General features: G+C 43.5%; 1 protein-coding gene across 1 annotated transcript in view; it reads right to left on the reverse strand.

Annotated features, from left to right (window-relative positions):
• Positions 1-17,109, reverse strand: part of DOK1 (docking protein 1) — a 95,930-nt gene that overhangs the window by 7,021 nt on the left and 71,800 nt on the right. The window contains exons 3-4 of the mRNA XM_033955341.1: positions 14,891-15,002; positions 9,875-10,047 (exon numbers count right to left, since the gene is read on the reverse strand). Coding sequence (XP_033811232.1) covers positions 9,875-10,047; positions 14,891-15,002 — 285 coding nt within the window. The remainder of the gene's footprint in view (positions 1-9,874; positions 10,048-14,890; positions 15,003-17,109) is intronic.

Genomic DNA, 17,109 nt, shown 5'->3' on the forward strand with positions numbered 1-17,109 from the left:
AATATCTAAATTTACCACTTATGAATAGAAACCCTATGTATAAATAATGCACAAGGGGTCATGTTATGAAACAGAGGAGCAAAATAAGCATGTCTTTATAGAAAGGGTAGGGAATACTCTGAGAACAGACGGCAGAATATGAATGGTATCAGAATTCAAGCAGACATGAGATGCAGGCAGCAGTTCTGCAGCAAGATGGGAACTATCCAGTCTTTGCACTGAGTGTCACATGTTTGATTATTTCCCAGTTGATGAGAGGTCTTATGTGTGTGCTTGGTGCAATGAGCTCCTAGCACTCAGGGAATAGGTCCTGGAGGAGCTGAGGAAGACAGAAAGGTACATAGAGGAGACCTACAGGGATGTTGTAGCGAAGGCCCATCTCCAGACTGGCAGCCTCTGCTGCCTCAGAGGAGGGAGGTCTTCTTAAAGGAGAGCATCACCCTGATGAAGTAGAAGACAATCCTGTAGCTAGGACCTGCCCACCAGGGGATGGAAAGAGAGAATGACACGAGTGTCTGGAGATATTGGCAGAAGTACTGAATGATTTAAAAGTAGGGGCCAATTAAATTTCACCCTGATGCAGCAGAGTTAAAATAAGAAGGATATCTGCGAAACGCTGGCCGTGTCGGCTTTGATGTGAACGGCACAGTTAACCCGTTCCGACTGATACGACACAAGAAGCTTGGTCCAAGTTAGAGTGAAGCTCTCTGGATATAAAGATGCAAGTTGTAAGATTTTATGTTAATAGTTATTTTTTCTTCTTTTTATCTTTTTCTTTAATTTCTTAAAATCACTCTTAATTTATAGCCAAGAGGCCAATACAGCAGTGTTTACTGTTATTCAATAAATCGTTTTAGAAAGAACACTTATCTTGTAACTTGCATCTTTATATCCAGAGAGCTTCACTCTATCTTGGACCAAGCTTCTTATGTCGTATCAGTCGGAACGGGTTAATTGTGCCATTCACATCAAAGCTGATGCGGCCAGCGTTTCGCAGATATCATTCTTATTTTAACTATCAGGGTGAAATTTAATTGAGTGTATGTATGTTCCAGCATAACTCAAACGCATAGATAGATTTCAACCAAACTTGGTATACATATGACTTACTACCTGGGAAAAAATACTGTGGGGGTGAAAAGGAGCGATGTAAAAATTATCTGGGAAAAAATACTGTGGGGGTGGGAAGGGCGTGACATAAAAATTATTGAAAATGACAGATATTAGATGAATACTGACACTACCGATGCCGTTAAGTCCAAGTTCAGCCCCAAAGACAGGGACATTCTTATGGGAAGGGGGTGACATAAAAATAATCGAAAACAACAGATATTAGTGTATAATCCATAGTTTTCGGGCTCCCTGAGATTAATACTGACACTCCCAATGGCATTTAAGTCCAAGTTCAACTTCATACAGAGGGCCATTCTTGCTGCTAAAAATGAAGATGTCCACGAAATAAACAATACTTCCCGTTTTACCAGGCGTAATCACTGAATACAAGTCTATCGATAACGGAAGATTGGCATAAATAAATATCCGGGCCACAAAAGAAAATCGCTCAATCATTGACCAAATGTCATTCCATAAAGAGTGAACTGGAGGGCACTGAAAGATCACACGAGACAATGTACCAATATCTGTTAAGCAGCACCAACATATAAGATGCTGTAGTAATTTCACTCTCCATGTTCTCCAAGAAGTCCATACAGCTTTGTGGATGAAGAAACGGGTCTGGTATATACTTGCAGATAATAAAGATTGTTTTTATTAAATCTTTACATTTTTTTCAGCAAGTTGCCATTATATAGGATGGAGTACAGCAGAAGTGTTGGAATATATTTCTTTTGTATAAAGTTGCACAGAAAGGTACATAAGAACATAAAAGATGCCCTACTAGGTCAAATCAACGGTCTATCTAGCCCTCTATGCCATTTCCAACAGTAGCCAGTTCAGGTCACAAGTATGTGGCAAGATCCCAAGTAAAACAGATTTTAAGATGTTTATTCCAGGAATAAGCAGTGGATTTTTCCAAGTCCATTTTCATAATGACTTTTGAACTTTTCCTCTAGAAATCTGTCCAACCCTTTTATTTTAAGCCAGATACACTAACTGCTTTTATCATTTGCTCTGGCAAGAAAAAAAGAGAAGAAGAATACTAAACGCCTCAAAAACAACAGCAACAAATCAAAGAGCTAAAGTTCTAAATTATGCCAGTGGAAATGACCATGAGGCCCACAGAAGAGCGTTCTGGTGCTGTATTGGCCAGTGCACTCTGACCTGGCTTAATCCAGCCTCATTTGCTATCCCTTCCTTCTTTTATCTACAATAAAAGAGAGAAAATAAAGAACCTTCGCCCCACTAATAGAAAAGGCCAAACCAAATTACATAAAGTTTTCCAGTCAGGTTTTTTTTTTTCCTTTGGTGAACCACTTCCTACTCTAAGCCAAGCTTCTCAACTGAGCACTGCAGAGCAGTTGTGAAGAATGATACCGCCTGAACCTTACTGTCAAGATGAGATTAGCAAAAGCTTTAACACTACCAGAGGAAGAGCAACGTCGTTTCCTAAAAGGGAAGTGTGATTTGATCTGCTCAGCCTTTTTTCACAAGTAAGAATGTTGAAATTAACCAAGACAAAATTATCCTTTAATACAGACGCAGCAGAGACAACTAACTGTTAAGGCTCCGTGAACCTCTCTAGGTTAAAGTTCTCAAAAACCTACCCACTCCCCAAGGGGCTGTACTCTACTCAGGCTTAATAAATAGACTGAGGGCCAGATTTTCTAATATCGCTGGAAAAATATGATGGGCCGTTGCCATAAATGTAACAATTTTAAAAATAAGAGTCATTCTTGAAGAAATGCACATGCAAATGAGGTTCGAGGAGGGTCGTAAAATTTACATGAGATGAGTGATAGCAATCAGCACATGCGCAGAATAGTTTACGGAAAAGAGGCATAAATGTGGAAAAGCTACACCATAAGCACACATATCATCCATGGGCATGCCTTATTGGAGCACAATATATGCATACGTCATCATCATTATCATCTCTGAGTCTCATTGTATGTCTTCTTATCAAGACAACATGGAAAACACGAGGATAAGAACCACCATTCATAATGCCAGAGGGGATGTGTGTCGACTTTCAATAAGTGAGCATAAGACACACCTTTAATACACATGCCCAAGACGCGTGCTTTTGAGATTTTTTTCTCCAAAAACCTATTATCCTACTATCATTTATGTGAATGGTGTATTTTTTTCTAAATTTTATCATGAGCCCCAACTTGAAACACATGCCTGAGATGTGCTTTTCACAGTACCGGAAACTCCGGACCAGCCGATAATTTTTTGATTTTTGAAGTTATTTTCCTCCTGTGTAGTTTTGACTTAGTTGATAATTTTTCATTGGCAAAAGCTAGCACCGCAATTGTAGAATCACCCAGCAGTGATAGAAAATCACCCGGGGTGCTCATTTAAATATTAATGAGCCCATTTTACTACCATTTTAATATTAATGACCTCATTGTAATATATCTGTATGGTAGAGTTGGAGGCTGGTAGAAAGCTCGGAAAAGACCACGGTGAGTGAGCTGTTCTGATAATTGGGCGGTAAAATACTGCCACGTTAAAGCAGCTCCCAGTGCAACAGTGGCAAGCATGAAGGAAGTGGAGGGCCTGTATGGTGAAGCTGTCCCATATGGGTTCTCTATTGTTGATGCGATCCCTGCTGTGAGGATTTGCTATCCTGCTTTCCTCAGAGGGAAATAAATTACCTCTTACGTATGATTTTCACAGTAATTTTTGCAGGTTAAAAAGAAATTTAACCTAGTTTTATTGGCTGACAGAAATCTGCCCACTATTGATGTTGCTTAAAAACTGAGTTGTAGCCACTTTGGCCCCAATTCACTAAAGTCTGCAATCGTCTAACTGACCCGATTCACAAAACGGCCCACCGCGTGCTTTCCCCCTCGATCGCCCATTTTCCAATCCAGCCATGCAAATTTGTAAAACCCCATGCAAAATAGCCAAGCGATTGATTCACTAACATTTGCTTGGCTATTTTGTACCGGTTTTACGATCCTAAAACCCGACTGCTGTAGACCTCTCGGTAATTGTGCTACCAACAGGTCTACTGTTGTTTTTTTTTTTTAATGGCACTGATATTTTGCGTGTATTACACATGCACAATATGTCCTCCCCCCAAAAAAATAATTCCCCACTGTCGTCAACGGCCCTCCCCGACAACCTGCTGACAATTGCTCACGCCTCCCCTCCCATTGGCAATTGCGACGACCCACCCAAACCCTGCAGGAAAGAGCTTGCAACTCAGAAATTCATCTTGCCGATGTAATCGCTACCAAGAATACCATCTTGATGGTAAGATTCAGAAGGAAGCATTCCGCAAGGGCTCATATGGAGATCCGCTGAGATCATGCAACAATGTGTTAATATTCAGGAAGGGAAAGGGAATGAATTGGAGGGCATAACTTTAATGAACCAGGTGACATCTGGGTGAGAAGCCAGGGAGCCACTGCTCTCCATGCTTGGAAAGAGGAAAGGCCTGCTATCTACACTTTCAGTGAACTGACCAACAGGCTCTTCTGAAGTCCCTCCTGTAAAAAGTCCAAGACTACCAAAACTGGATCTTGAAAAAGCTCTACCTCCTTCACAGCAGACCAGCACTAAAAAGACTTCCAGATCTTAGCAGAGGCTGCTACCATGGATGGCCGCTTAGCTCTGAACAAAGTGGTGACCACCATATCTGAATATGCCTTGCTCGTCAAGGCCTCCTGTTCAAGAGTCATGCTGTAAGCCCAAAGTGTTCTGGATTCTTGCTAGAAACTGGATCCTGAGTGAGGAGCTCTGCTTGAATCAGCAGCCTGAGGCTGTCAGCCCTCTGGAGACGGTCTAGGGCCACATACCACAGCCTGCGGAGCAAATCGGACACCACTAAGATTGCCAACTCCTGATGCCTTGTACTCCTATGAATGACTCACCCGGGTTTGGGCATGGGGGGAACACGTATAAGAGCGCTTTCTCCGGCCTCAGTTGGACTAATGCCAAATAGCATATACCCCTTAAAGGGGAGCCTGCTCAGTGTGGCTTTAGAGGCAGAATCTCCTGCCTACTGTCTGATCCAGAGCATCCGTCGAGAGGAGATCACATAGATTGACACCTTGCACATGACTCTGATGAGATCACCCAATGCATCTGCTATATAATTCACCCCAGCTAGGAGCATTTGGGGATCCTCGTCGTCCTCTGGGACTGATGCTTGAGACAGACGTGTGTGGCAGCTGCCACCTTAATCCCTAAGGCTAAAGCTTCAAATTGCCGCTTCAGGAGCAAATCCACTTTACAGTCCCGTGAATCCTTTAACATCACACCACCTTCACTAGGCAAGTAGGTGCGTTTGGTGACCTGCGCCACCAGTGAATCCACCTTAGGCTGAACAAATAGCTGCTGGAAATCCGAAGCCATTGGGTAAAGCTTGGTCATAGCCTTAGCCATCTGCAGGGGAGACTCCCAGTGGTCTGTGACCAACTTAGAGATGTCTGGATGAGAGGGAAAGCATGCTGATTGAGTGACAGAGCTGCTCATAACTGAGCACTGAGATGAAGGACCTGGAGGAGCTTCTAGCTTCAGTTCTTTCAGAGAGGCTGGAAAGCACAGAGGCTTTGAAAAGTTGGCACACCGTGAGGTCAACCCCCTGGTCCAGGGCTACTGCCGCTTCTGGACAGCTGTTCTACTGCATCAAGCCAGTCTCTGCCAACGAAACTTCGTCCTGGGACAATGGTGGCATAAAATCAGACATTCCATCCTCCCACTCTATGTCAAATACCTGCTGACCCAAGCCTGGGTCCTCAACTGGCTAGGGCACCTGCTGAGGGGAGGTCCCTTGCGCCACTGCCCCTGGAGTGCTGCAATCAGACACCGAGGACCCTTGGCAGTTCACATAGGTGTTCTACATGAGGCTCACAAAATCTGGGGTGAAGCCTTGTTTTGGGAGGGAGTCTAAAGGACCCTGGCAGGGACCTGCTGCCAGTTCTCCTGGGCTCCGCGGACCCCATGTGTCTTTACTTGGCCAATGCACCTTCAGAGGGCTCTGGAAATGGTCTCTTCTGCTGGAAACACACCTCCTGCGGATCTCCAGCCCTGGAGGACTCAAGAGAAGTCTCAGCCAAAGCATGCTCCACTGTACTCGGGACATAGATGCTCCTTGGCCCGTCATCCATCACAAACCAGGCATGAAATATGGGTAGAAAGGCCTGAGGAGTCCATCCCTGTCAAATTTAAGCAAAACTGAGGGGTTTTGAGGCAGATAGACTTTAGAAAAAAAAATTGTTTAAAATCTAAGATGGCCAACACCAGAAAACTTGTGCAAATAATGGTCCGTGGAGACCTCCCTGATGGACAAAAAACACAGGGATAGGGGTTTTAGAGGAGGGGGACCTAGGCTTTGGTTGCAGAAACCTTCAAAATCAACACCTCCACCCCCCTAAAAAAAAAAAAAAAAATTTCTTCATCTATATATATATAAAATCGGAGGTATGTATGTGTGTATGTGTGTGTGTATATGCCGCGATCACGCAAAAACGGCTTGACCGATTTGAACGAAACTTGGTATGCAGATCCCTCACTACCTGGGATGATATGTTCTGGGGGTCTCGCGGCCCACCTGCACACGTGGGCGGAGCTACAAATAGAAAATCAGATTTCACCCATTCATGTCAATGGAAAAAATGTAAAAAGCTGCCAACGCAAAAACGGCTTGCCCGATTTGAACGAAACATGCTATGCTGATCCCTCACTACCTGGGGTGATATGTTCTGTGGGTCTCGCGGCCCACCTGCACACGTGGGCGGAGCTACAAACAGAAAATCTGATTTCACCCATTCAAGTCAATGGAAAAAATGTAAAAAGCTGTGGGACCAATTTGAATGAAACTTGGTATGCAGATCCCTCACTACCTGGGGTGATATGTTCTGGGGGTCTCGCGGCCCACCTGCACACGTGGGCGGAGCTACAAACAGAAAATCATATTTCACCATTCAAGTCAATGGAAAAAATGTAAAAAGCTGTGGGACCGATTTAAACGCAAATTGGTATGCAGATCCCTCACTACCTGGGGTGATATGTTCTGGGGGTCTCGCGGCCCACCTGCACACATGGGCGGAGCTACAAACAGAAAATCAGATTTCACCCATTCACGTCAATGGAAAAAATGTAAAAAGCTGTGGGACCGATTTGAACAAAACTTAGTATGCAGATCCCTCACTACCTGGGGTGATATGTTCTGGGGGTCTCGCTGCCCACCTGCACACGTGGGCGGAGCTACAAACAGAAAATCAGATTTCACCCATTCAAGTCAATGGAAAAAATGTAAAAAGCTGTGGGACCGATTTAAACGAAACTTGGTATGCAGATCCCTCACTACCTGGGGTGATATGTTCTGGGGGTCTCGCGGCCCACCTGCACATGTGGGCGGAGCTACAAACAGAAAATCTGATTTCACCCATTCAAGTCAATGGTAAAAATGTAAAAAGCTGTGGGACCGATTTGAACGAAACTTGATATGCAGATCCCTCACTACCTGGGGTGATATGTTCTGGGGGTCTCGCGGCCCACCTGCACACGTGGGCGGAGCTACAAACAGAAAATCATATTTCACCCATTCAAGTCAATGGAAAAAATGTAAAAAGCTGTGGGACCGATTTGAACGAAACTTGGTATGCAGATCCCTCACTACCTGGGGTGATATGTTCTGGGGGTCTCGCGGCACACCTGCACACATGGGCGGAGCTACAAACAGAAAATCTGATTTCACCCATTCAAGTCAATGGGAAAAATGTAAAAAGCTGTGGGACCGATTTGAACGAAACTTGATATGCAGATCCCTCACTACCTGGGGTGATATGTTCTGGGGGTCTCGCTGGCCACCTGCACACGTGGGCGGAGCTACAAACAGAAAATCAGATTTCACCCATTCATGTCAATGGAAAAAATGTAAAAAGCTGCCATTCTCACAGTAATTCCAACTACCTGGGGTGATATGTTCTGGGGGTCTCGCGGCCCACCTGCACATGTGGGCGGAGCTACAAACAGAACATCAGATTTCACCCATTCATGTCAATGGAAAAAATGTAAACAGCTGCCATTCTCACAGTAAATCTAAAACGGCTTGACCGATTTGAACGAAACTTGGTATGCAGATCCCTCACTAACTGGGGTGATATGTTCTGGGGGTCTCTTCACCCAAGAATTTATATGTTCTTGCTCCTGGAGGTGAAACTAAAAATATTGTTTATAATCAAGTTTTGTGTTAGTTGTATTGTATTCATTTTGTCAAATATTTCACATTATAATTTGAATATTGTACTTTTTATAAAGCTGTAAAAAAATAATTTCATTCACCACTATAAAGTATCTTTATTTGAATCCATTTACAGTGTTATTGCTATAATTAAATACCCGTCCAATGCCGGGGCATCAGCTAGTAGGCTATAATAGCCTTACTCATTATGCCATGTGGTGCCTGCCTGCTTCAGCATAGGAACTCAATTGATATAATAATAATAATAACTTTATTCTTATATACCGCCAACAATCTTGCGACTTCTAGGCGGTTTACAATGAAGAGAAACTGTACAGACAGCGAATTACAGAGTATAGCATTGAACATCCAGTGATAGTAACAGGAGAGTTACAGGGCTGTGTATTACATGGTTTCACAATGAGTAGCATTATACAGTCGATGATATTCAGAGCATAAGTAGGAGAAGAGAAAGGAGATTGCGCTTTGAGTTACAAAGGTGCAAGGCTGCGAAGGTGAAAAAGATAACATAAGATGTTGATGAGAAGTAAGTTGTTAACTTGGTACATTTGAACGAAGGACGGGCACCAGTGGGAAAAACTGGTAACAATTAAAGATAGAAATTTTGGTAGAAGAGGGTAGACGGACTCCTTGGGATGGGAGGAGGCTCCGATTTTAGGGGAGAAGTCTGGTTAGGTTATAAATTTCTTAAACAATGTGGTTTTTAGTTCTTTCCTAAAGATACTATGCCTTACAGATTTGCTGGATGAACCTGGTCTTCAGGCTACCAGTTGGATCGAGGTCAGACAGCCTCAATCCCCAGAAAATCTCATTGCGCATGGGGAGGACTAAGCAACCGGCCCACTATTAATCTCAGCCGAGCCAAGGAGACCAAACAGCCTATGCTCAAGCTGCTGACTAAATCATGGATATGAGCAGCTATGCAGGGGCTGGCCCCTGAGCTATAAAAATACCAGCAGGCTGGATAGCTAGGTATCCCTGAGGGGCTGATTCTGCTAGCAACAGACTTCCACAGCACGAGTCTGTGTCTTCCCCAGGCAGAGGTCCCAACAATTGGAAACCTCTGGGCATCAAGCCTGCAAACAAATACTGAAAAACCCCAACCTGCAAATAATAAAACCGCAAAGCAAAGCAGATTAGAAGCACTTCTGAGCAACTTGCTTACAGAAAACAAACTGAGGGGACAGGAGCAGCTCCCTGGGAAAGAGGGGGGTTGAAAACATGGTTGACAGTTTTCTGCAAGCAACTTGTGGGATCAGATACAAGACCTTAGGACCACTGGACACATTGCACTAGAATCAGTAATGCAGGCAGCTGCTGAGAATCTCCTTTAATAGCTTGAGTACTAGTTATTCCCTTTAGAACTGAAATCATCTAGACTCCAGACCAAATTCTTCTATCCCTGATTTGTTTAATTTCATCCCATGCTTTTCTGTAGGCAATTTCTGGATTGGGAAGGCAGAATATAAAGAATGGATGGAATGGAATCTTAGGCAAGCCAGAAACCAGTCATAGAGACTACTTCACTCTTACCTTGTCCCGGCCATAGCGACGAAGCAATTTGTATGGCCAGGTGAAAAGGACTTTTGTGGTCTTGGGGTCCTTCAGAATCAAACAGTCCTTGTCAGCTTTGAGTACGTAACTACCATAAAGCTCACACCTCTCTGCAGCCTCTGTCTTCTGAACGGTCACCCAGAACTCATTCACTGCAGGGAACATAGCCCAAAAACACATAAACAGCAATACCACACTAAGGTTCCTGCATATAAATTATATCCACAGAGTATTAGCCTATGCTGTATAATTAACTAAAATCCCAACAGAGATAATTCAGTCCATTTAAATTAAATGAGAAAGCAAAGTAAACATATGAACAGAGTCGGGCTTTGCCTCAGCAAATTTTGGAATTTTTCTTCCATTCCACATATTTTGGGGAATGAGAACCAGAAATTTAAAAAATGCATTATTTCAAAATTCTGCAAGCAGACTGGAAGGTTTACTGCATTTTACTGTACCACTAAATCTAAGGTATAATGGAACAAATCTTACCTTTAAACATTAATTATGCAACAAGGAATATTAATACAACTACATTTTAGAATTGGTTTGAAAACGATTGGCCAAAGGCTTAATATTGTGCATAGTAAATACTAACACCAAAATCACTCCATTCAATATTAGGAATCAATACTGAATGGGTTAAATAAATTGATTCATTTAGAGGGTCAATATATGTTACCATAGGGTATTAGTGCATGTATCTGAACACACGTTCTTTAGCACTGCTGTACAACACACAAAATAGGGACATTACCTGTTCCTTGGAGCTGATAATCTATTTTAGACATACAGAAAAGACAAATAAATGTCTAGTACTCATTTACATATGGCAGTAAAGTCATGTTTAACGTAGTGAGTCCGAATTGGGAAGGGTAAAGGGGTTCTGGATTTAAAATATAACCTCAAAAAGGTGGGTTTTAAGTAGGACCCAAACACAACTAGATAGAGTAAGACACACACCGCAGCAACATGTCATAATGTGAAAAATTTTAATAACTACTTGCGACATTTAAACCTTAGAATCTTATATTTTCCCTAAATGTTAACAAATTCATCCAAGGATCCTTTTCTTTTTTTTTAAGATTCTTGAAAGAGACCTTTCATTATACAGAGTCAGCCTTGCCTACTTTGCATAGATTTATTATATGCCAATTACTAAGAAACAACCAACTCTGTGGAAAGTTCTATGACAGAGGTCTCATCAGATAGCTTATACTTAACATTGATTCCTAAAAGTATAATAGATGAGGTGAAGTCCAGGAATACTTTTGTTGGTAACATTCATTTTCCTCTAGGAAAAACAAGCTTTGCTTAGATTATTCTTTCATTCGACTAATTGTATTTTTCTTGGTGGGAAAATTTCTTTTTCTGGATTTGTCTAGCTCGGGGGTCGGCAACCTGCGGCTCCAGAGCCGCATGCGGCTCTTTTCCACCTTTGCTGCGGCTCCGGTAGTGTGTCACGCAGGCATGCAGTTACACGTCCGGCGTCGCGGCGGGAAATAGCCATGCTGAGCAGTGAGCTCAGCACATACACAGATGAAAGCCTTGCTTGTTGATTGGTCCGGCGGCCCCGCCCCGCCGTGCCGCCGGACCAATCAGCAAGCAAGGCTTTCATCTGTGTAGTGCTGAGCTCACTGCTCAGCATGGCTTGGCTATTTCCCGCCGCGACGCCGGACTTGTAAGGTGCACGTCTGAAAAAGAAATCATCCTGGCCGGGGTCGGTGTCATGCTCCGGAGACCTACAGCCTTCCTATCTCCCTCTCCCTTCTACCTGCTTCCGGCCACATCCCCTGCTCCGCCTCTCTCTTCGGCAACTCAGCAGCAGCAATCGACACAAGCTTCTGACGTCGGGGCCTACCCTCTGCGAGTCCCGCTTGTTTCAACTTCCTTTTTCCACAAAGGCGGGACTCGTAGAGGGAAGGCCTCGATGTCGGCAGCTTGTCTTGATCACCGCTGCTGACGAGTTGCTTAAGAGAGCCGCGGAACAGGGGGGTTTTGCCAGGTGCAGGTAGAAGGGAGAGGGCCAGATGCAGGACTCGTGGGTGGGGGAGCAGAAGAGAGAGAAAGAGAGAGGGGAGGGAAACAAAAGGAAATATTTCATACTGGGCTGGGCCGGAGTGGAGGGAGGGTGGAAAGATTCTGGCTATAGGGTGCATTAACAAAGGAAAAGGGAGGAAAGCTGAAAATGGAGATAGTGACACAAAGAAGAGAAAGAGTAAGCAGGACCTACTGAATAAGGATAGAGATACAGAGGGGACATGAAGAGGAGGTGAAATAGAGACATAGAAGTAATGCTGAAAAAGTGTGTGGGGGGGGGGGAGATAAAGACATTGAAAGGGCAAATGGTGAACATGGGGTAAAGACAAGGACAGAGACAAATGAAGATTCTGAAAAAGTGGTGAGATAGGGATATAGGTGAGATGGACACAAAGAAGGGTGATGCTGGAAAATAGGTGGAATGGTAATTCTGACAGACACAGAAGGGAAATGCTGGATCAAGGAGAGATGGGGCTCAGGCTGGATGGAATGAGGAGAAATGCCTTGTTGGCCCGGAACTTCCTCTCCTATGTCAGAATTGACGTCAGGGAGCGGAATGCTGGTCAGCGCAACACTTCTGCAGGGAAAGCTTGGGACGGTGGTGGCTTGGGGGCTGTTCCCCGATTGCGGTGGCAGCAAACCGAGTGGCTTGGGGGACGGCACGGAGACAGAAAGAAGGGGGAACAGGGAGACAGAAAGAAAAAGTTGGGGGAGAGAATGAGGTCTGGAGGAGAGGAAACATACAGGAGGCTGAAAGAAAGGAAGAAAGATTGGATGCACAGTCAGAAGAAGAAAGTGCAACCAGAGACTCATGAAATCACCAAATAGCAAAGGTAGGAAAAATGATTTTATTTTCAATTTAGTGATCCTGTATATAGCATTAAGATAAGAAACAATATATGCAGTGTTAGATTTGTTTTATAATGGTTTTGCGGCTCCAAGTTTTTTTTTTCTTTTCGAAAACGGGTCCAAGTGGCTCTTTATGTCTTAAAGGTTGCAGACCCCTGGTCTAGCTGGAGACAAGTTAAGAGGAAAAATTTCTTGCTTATCATCCACAAATTTTGAATATGAGAGCCAGATTCCAATTCAGATATCCTTGTCAGTGTGTTATCTCTCTGGATAACAACTCCTATGTGTTCTATATATTCTAATGCTCCCATCTTGTTTCTCGGACTTCTGGCATTTGCATACAGACATTTCAAACAATGTTTGTCCTCTCTAACAAATGTCTGAGATATTATATAAGATGTAAAAATCTTCTTCACCATCGTAGAAATTTGCTCCCCAAAATCCAATCTGCTATTTACCTAAATACCAAAGTTCGTCACTGATCTTTTCTCAGTCAATGTACAGCTGTCGATAGTAGGGATATAAGATAAGAGGGTTTTCTGGCCTTGAAAACCACATGTAGCAAAGTTACTCACTTGTAGAAAGTATTCATGGAGGACAGCAGAATGAATATTCTCACTAATGGGTGATGTCACCAATGGAGCCCTAGCATGAAGACACTCCTCTGTCATGTAGAATCAAGTCAGTCAAATTTAAAATCTGATAAAATGCAACTCCAAGGGGAGGTAGATGGGTAGTAGGAAAATTCAACCTGCTGTCCTCTGAGAACACCCTCTATAGAAGAGTAACTTTGCTTTTTCTGAAGACAAGCAGGATGATCATATTCTCACTAATGAGTTCCTATCAGGCTGTCCAAAACAAAAATAGGGGAAAAGGAAGAGGCCTGCAACAGACAAGGCCCAATCAACAAATTATTATAACGAGAGCAACAAATCTTGTTTGGTTTTTTTTGGATAGCCTGGAACAAACAAATAGGCTGGTGGGGATGGGGGGGAGGGAAGTTGGATTCTAGAAACCAAATAAGTTCTGAAGGACAATCTAATCAAACCAAATCATGTTGGGAATCTTATTCTATACAGTATTGAGACTGAAGGTTGCAGCCCTGTAAATCTCCTCTATGGAGGCTGAGCTCAAGTGGGCAACTAATATACCAATATCTCTGATATTATGAGCTGGATGTGAACCTCCAGAGTCAACCCAACATGTGCATAAGTAAAGAAAATGCAGTTTATTAGCCAATTTGAAAAAGTGCATTTACCAATGGCAGTCCTCATCCTGGTGGGTCAAAGTGTGCAATGTACTTTCACCATGATGGGCCTGGGGTTTTGGGAAGAATGTTCATAGAATAACTGTCTGATTAAGATGGAACTTCAACACTGTCTTACATAGGAACTTAGGACATGTATGCAGCACTACTCTGCTGTGATGAAATTTGGTACAAGGGAGATGATGGACTTAGGTGGGCATGTATGTTTATCATTTTTGGTCTGCTATTATGGATTTGTCAAATTTGTGTTGTGTGTGTGTGTGACCAAGGCATTCTGTTAGGATGATTTTTCTATGTAGAATTCTATAATAATTAGGCTTAATCAGTTTTCTCGACTGTCTTCTTTGTGACTCTGTACAGCACTATGTACATCTGGTAGCGCTATAGAAATAATTAGTAGTAGTAGATAGTGGAGGGGATATTTGTTAGAGGGAAGAGGAGATAGGATTTTTTAAAATCTTGTTCTGTATTATTCGTGATTTATAAAATGACAGTTGGACAGAATATTGTTTCTTTTTATACTTTAATAATATGATTTCAAAATAAGGCTTGTGCAGATGGGATCAGACAGGATTCATGGGGACAGAGTTTGTGGAGATAGGGTGGGGACAGGGATAGAGTGTGCGGGTTTGGGGACAGGGACAAAGCTTGCGGTGTCGAGGACAAACTGTCTCCATGTCATTCTTTAGTCTCAAGTAACAGAACAAAATCCTTGTCAGTTATAAACTACAAAAATATGTACACATTCTTCCTTTTCAAATTGTAATGTCTGAGTCCTAGGTAGCTGGTTCAGATTTATACATTATAAGAGTAAATATCATTTGCACAGCTCCTACCTTCTTCTCTTGAGTAGTAAATGCTATTTACAGCCATTTCCATAGAAGAAGCAACATCACCATCATCCTCAGTCACCAATATTTTGCTTCGTTTTGAGGCATTTGAGCTATTCTGTAAGAGAATACAACATCTGAAATCTAATGAAACCCAAAACATGACATCATTAAAAAAATAACAAAAACAAAACTGTTCATAGCAAAACTGCATGTTGGTATGACAGTCTTTGGATGGTCTTAATAAGTCCTTCTGGCAACAAGTTTCAAGTTTATTTTTGACATGTTATCTCGCCAGCTTACAGACTAGACAGAAAGAAGACTCACCCTAGATTTAGAGGAGGAAAAACCAAGAAAAAAATATTCTAAACCATATTCGTCCACCAGAGGGCATCCGCTGAAAATCAGGGGAGGGAAATTTCATGGTGACTCCAGAAAGTATTTCTTCACTGAGAGGGTGGTCGATCATTGGAATGAACTCCCACAGCAGGTGATTGAGGCCAACAGCGTGGCAGATTTCAAAAATAAATGGGATATTCATGTGGGATCTCTAATGATGTAAGGGCAGGGGATGGTGAGCAAAATCAAGGAGAAGGGTCACTAGAGTGGGCAGACTTGATGGGCTTTGGCCCTTTTCTGCCGTCATTTTTCTATGTTTCTATGGTGCCTTCGAACCCAGCTCCCTAGAAAAATAGACAAATATACTGCAGCAAACAGATTTTGGTCACTAAATTGAAATCTACCTTTGTTGTCTGGTGATTTCTGGTTGCACTAGATAGTTCTTTCTTTCTTTCCTTCCTTCCTCAGGCCCAACAATTGTCTTTTTCTATTCCCTCCCTCCCTCCTTCCTATGTCCTGAGTTCTTGCCCCCTCTCCCTCACTGCCTTCCAGCCTTTGTCCTTCCTCCTTCCCGCACTGAAGCCTGCCTTTCTGCCTCCCTCTCACACCGAAGCCTGCCTGCCTTCCTCTCTCCCTGCCACACCGAAGTCTGCCTCCCTCCCGCACTTAAGTCTGCCTGCCTTCCTCCCTGCCACATCGATTCCTCCTTCCTGGCCCGCCGCTTGTCCACTGCTGCCGCAACTCCATGAAGGGAAGGGCCGGTGGCATGCAATCAGGCCCACAATCCTTCCCCCGACGTCAATTATGACATCGGAGATAAGGTCTGGGCCAGCGATTGGTGTGCCCGGACCTTCTCTTCGATGTCAGAATTGATGTCGGGGCAAGACTTGTGGACCTCATTGCACACTGCCGGCCCTTCTCTTCCTTTCCTGCGGCAGCGAGTGAGTAAGAGAACGGCGAGCAGAACCAGCGGGAGCGACGAGTAGCAGCAGAATGCCGGGGGGGGGGGGGGGCACAGGCAGCAGAAGAACGCCAGGGGGACCGAGGTGTATTCACTCCATAAGATGCACCCCCTTTTTGGGGGTGCAAAAAATGTGTCTTATGGAGTGAAAAATATGGTAAGTCTGAAATGACAAACAAGACAAGAGTGGGAAGAAGGGAGAACTAGAATATTTTTGAGAGAGAGATAAGGGGAGTGTACACGAGGGAGGGTTAGGTGCATTGTTCATTGCTCTACTCCTAATGCCTGCGGCCAAAAAAGCAAACAAGATTCTAGGAATTATTTAAAAAGGGATGGTTGACAAGACTAAGAATGCTATAATGTCTCTATATCACTCCATGGTGCGGCCTCACCTGGAGTATTACATTCAATTCTGGTCTCCTTATCTCAAGTAAGATATAACGGCACTAAAAAGATTCAAAGAAGAGCAACCAAGATGATAAAGGGGATGGAACTCATAGAAACATAGAAGATGACGGCAGAAAAGCCCATCTAGTCTGCCCACTCTAACAACCCCACCCCCTTGAATTTACCCCCCTAGAGATACCACATGTGTATCCCCTCTACATTTTTTACCTCCCTAGAGATCCCACATGTGTATCCCATTTCCTTTTAAAATCCGGCACGCTGCTGGCCTGAATCACCTGAAGCGGAAGTTCATTCCAACGATCGACCACTCTTTCAGTGAAGAAGAACTTCCTGGTGTCGCCATGAAATTTCCCACCCCTGATTTTCAGCGGATGTCCTCTTGTGGCCGAGGGACCTTTAAAAAAGAAGATATCATCCTCCACCTCAATACGGCCGGTGATATATTTAAACGTCTCTATCATGTCTCCTCTCTCTCTACGTTCTTCGAGTGAGTATAGCTGCAATTTATTCAGCCTTT

The sequence above is a fragment of the Geotrypetes seraphini genome, chromosome 1 (genome assembly GCF_902459505.1).
Source record: "Geotrypetes seraphini chromosome 1, aGeoSer1.1, whole genome shotgun sequence".
In the NCBI taxonomy this organism is placed as follows: Eukaryota; Metazoa; Chordata; class Amphibia; order Gymnophiona; family Dermophiidae; genus Geotrypetes; species Geotrypetes seraphini.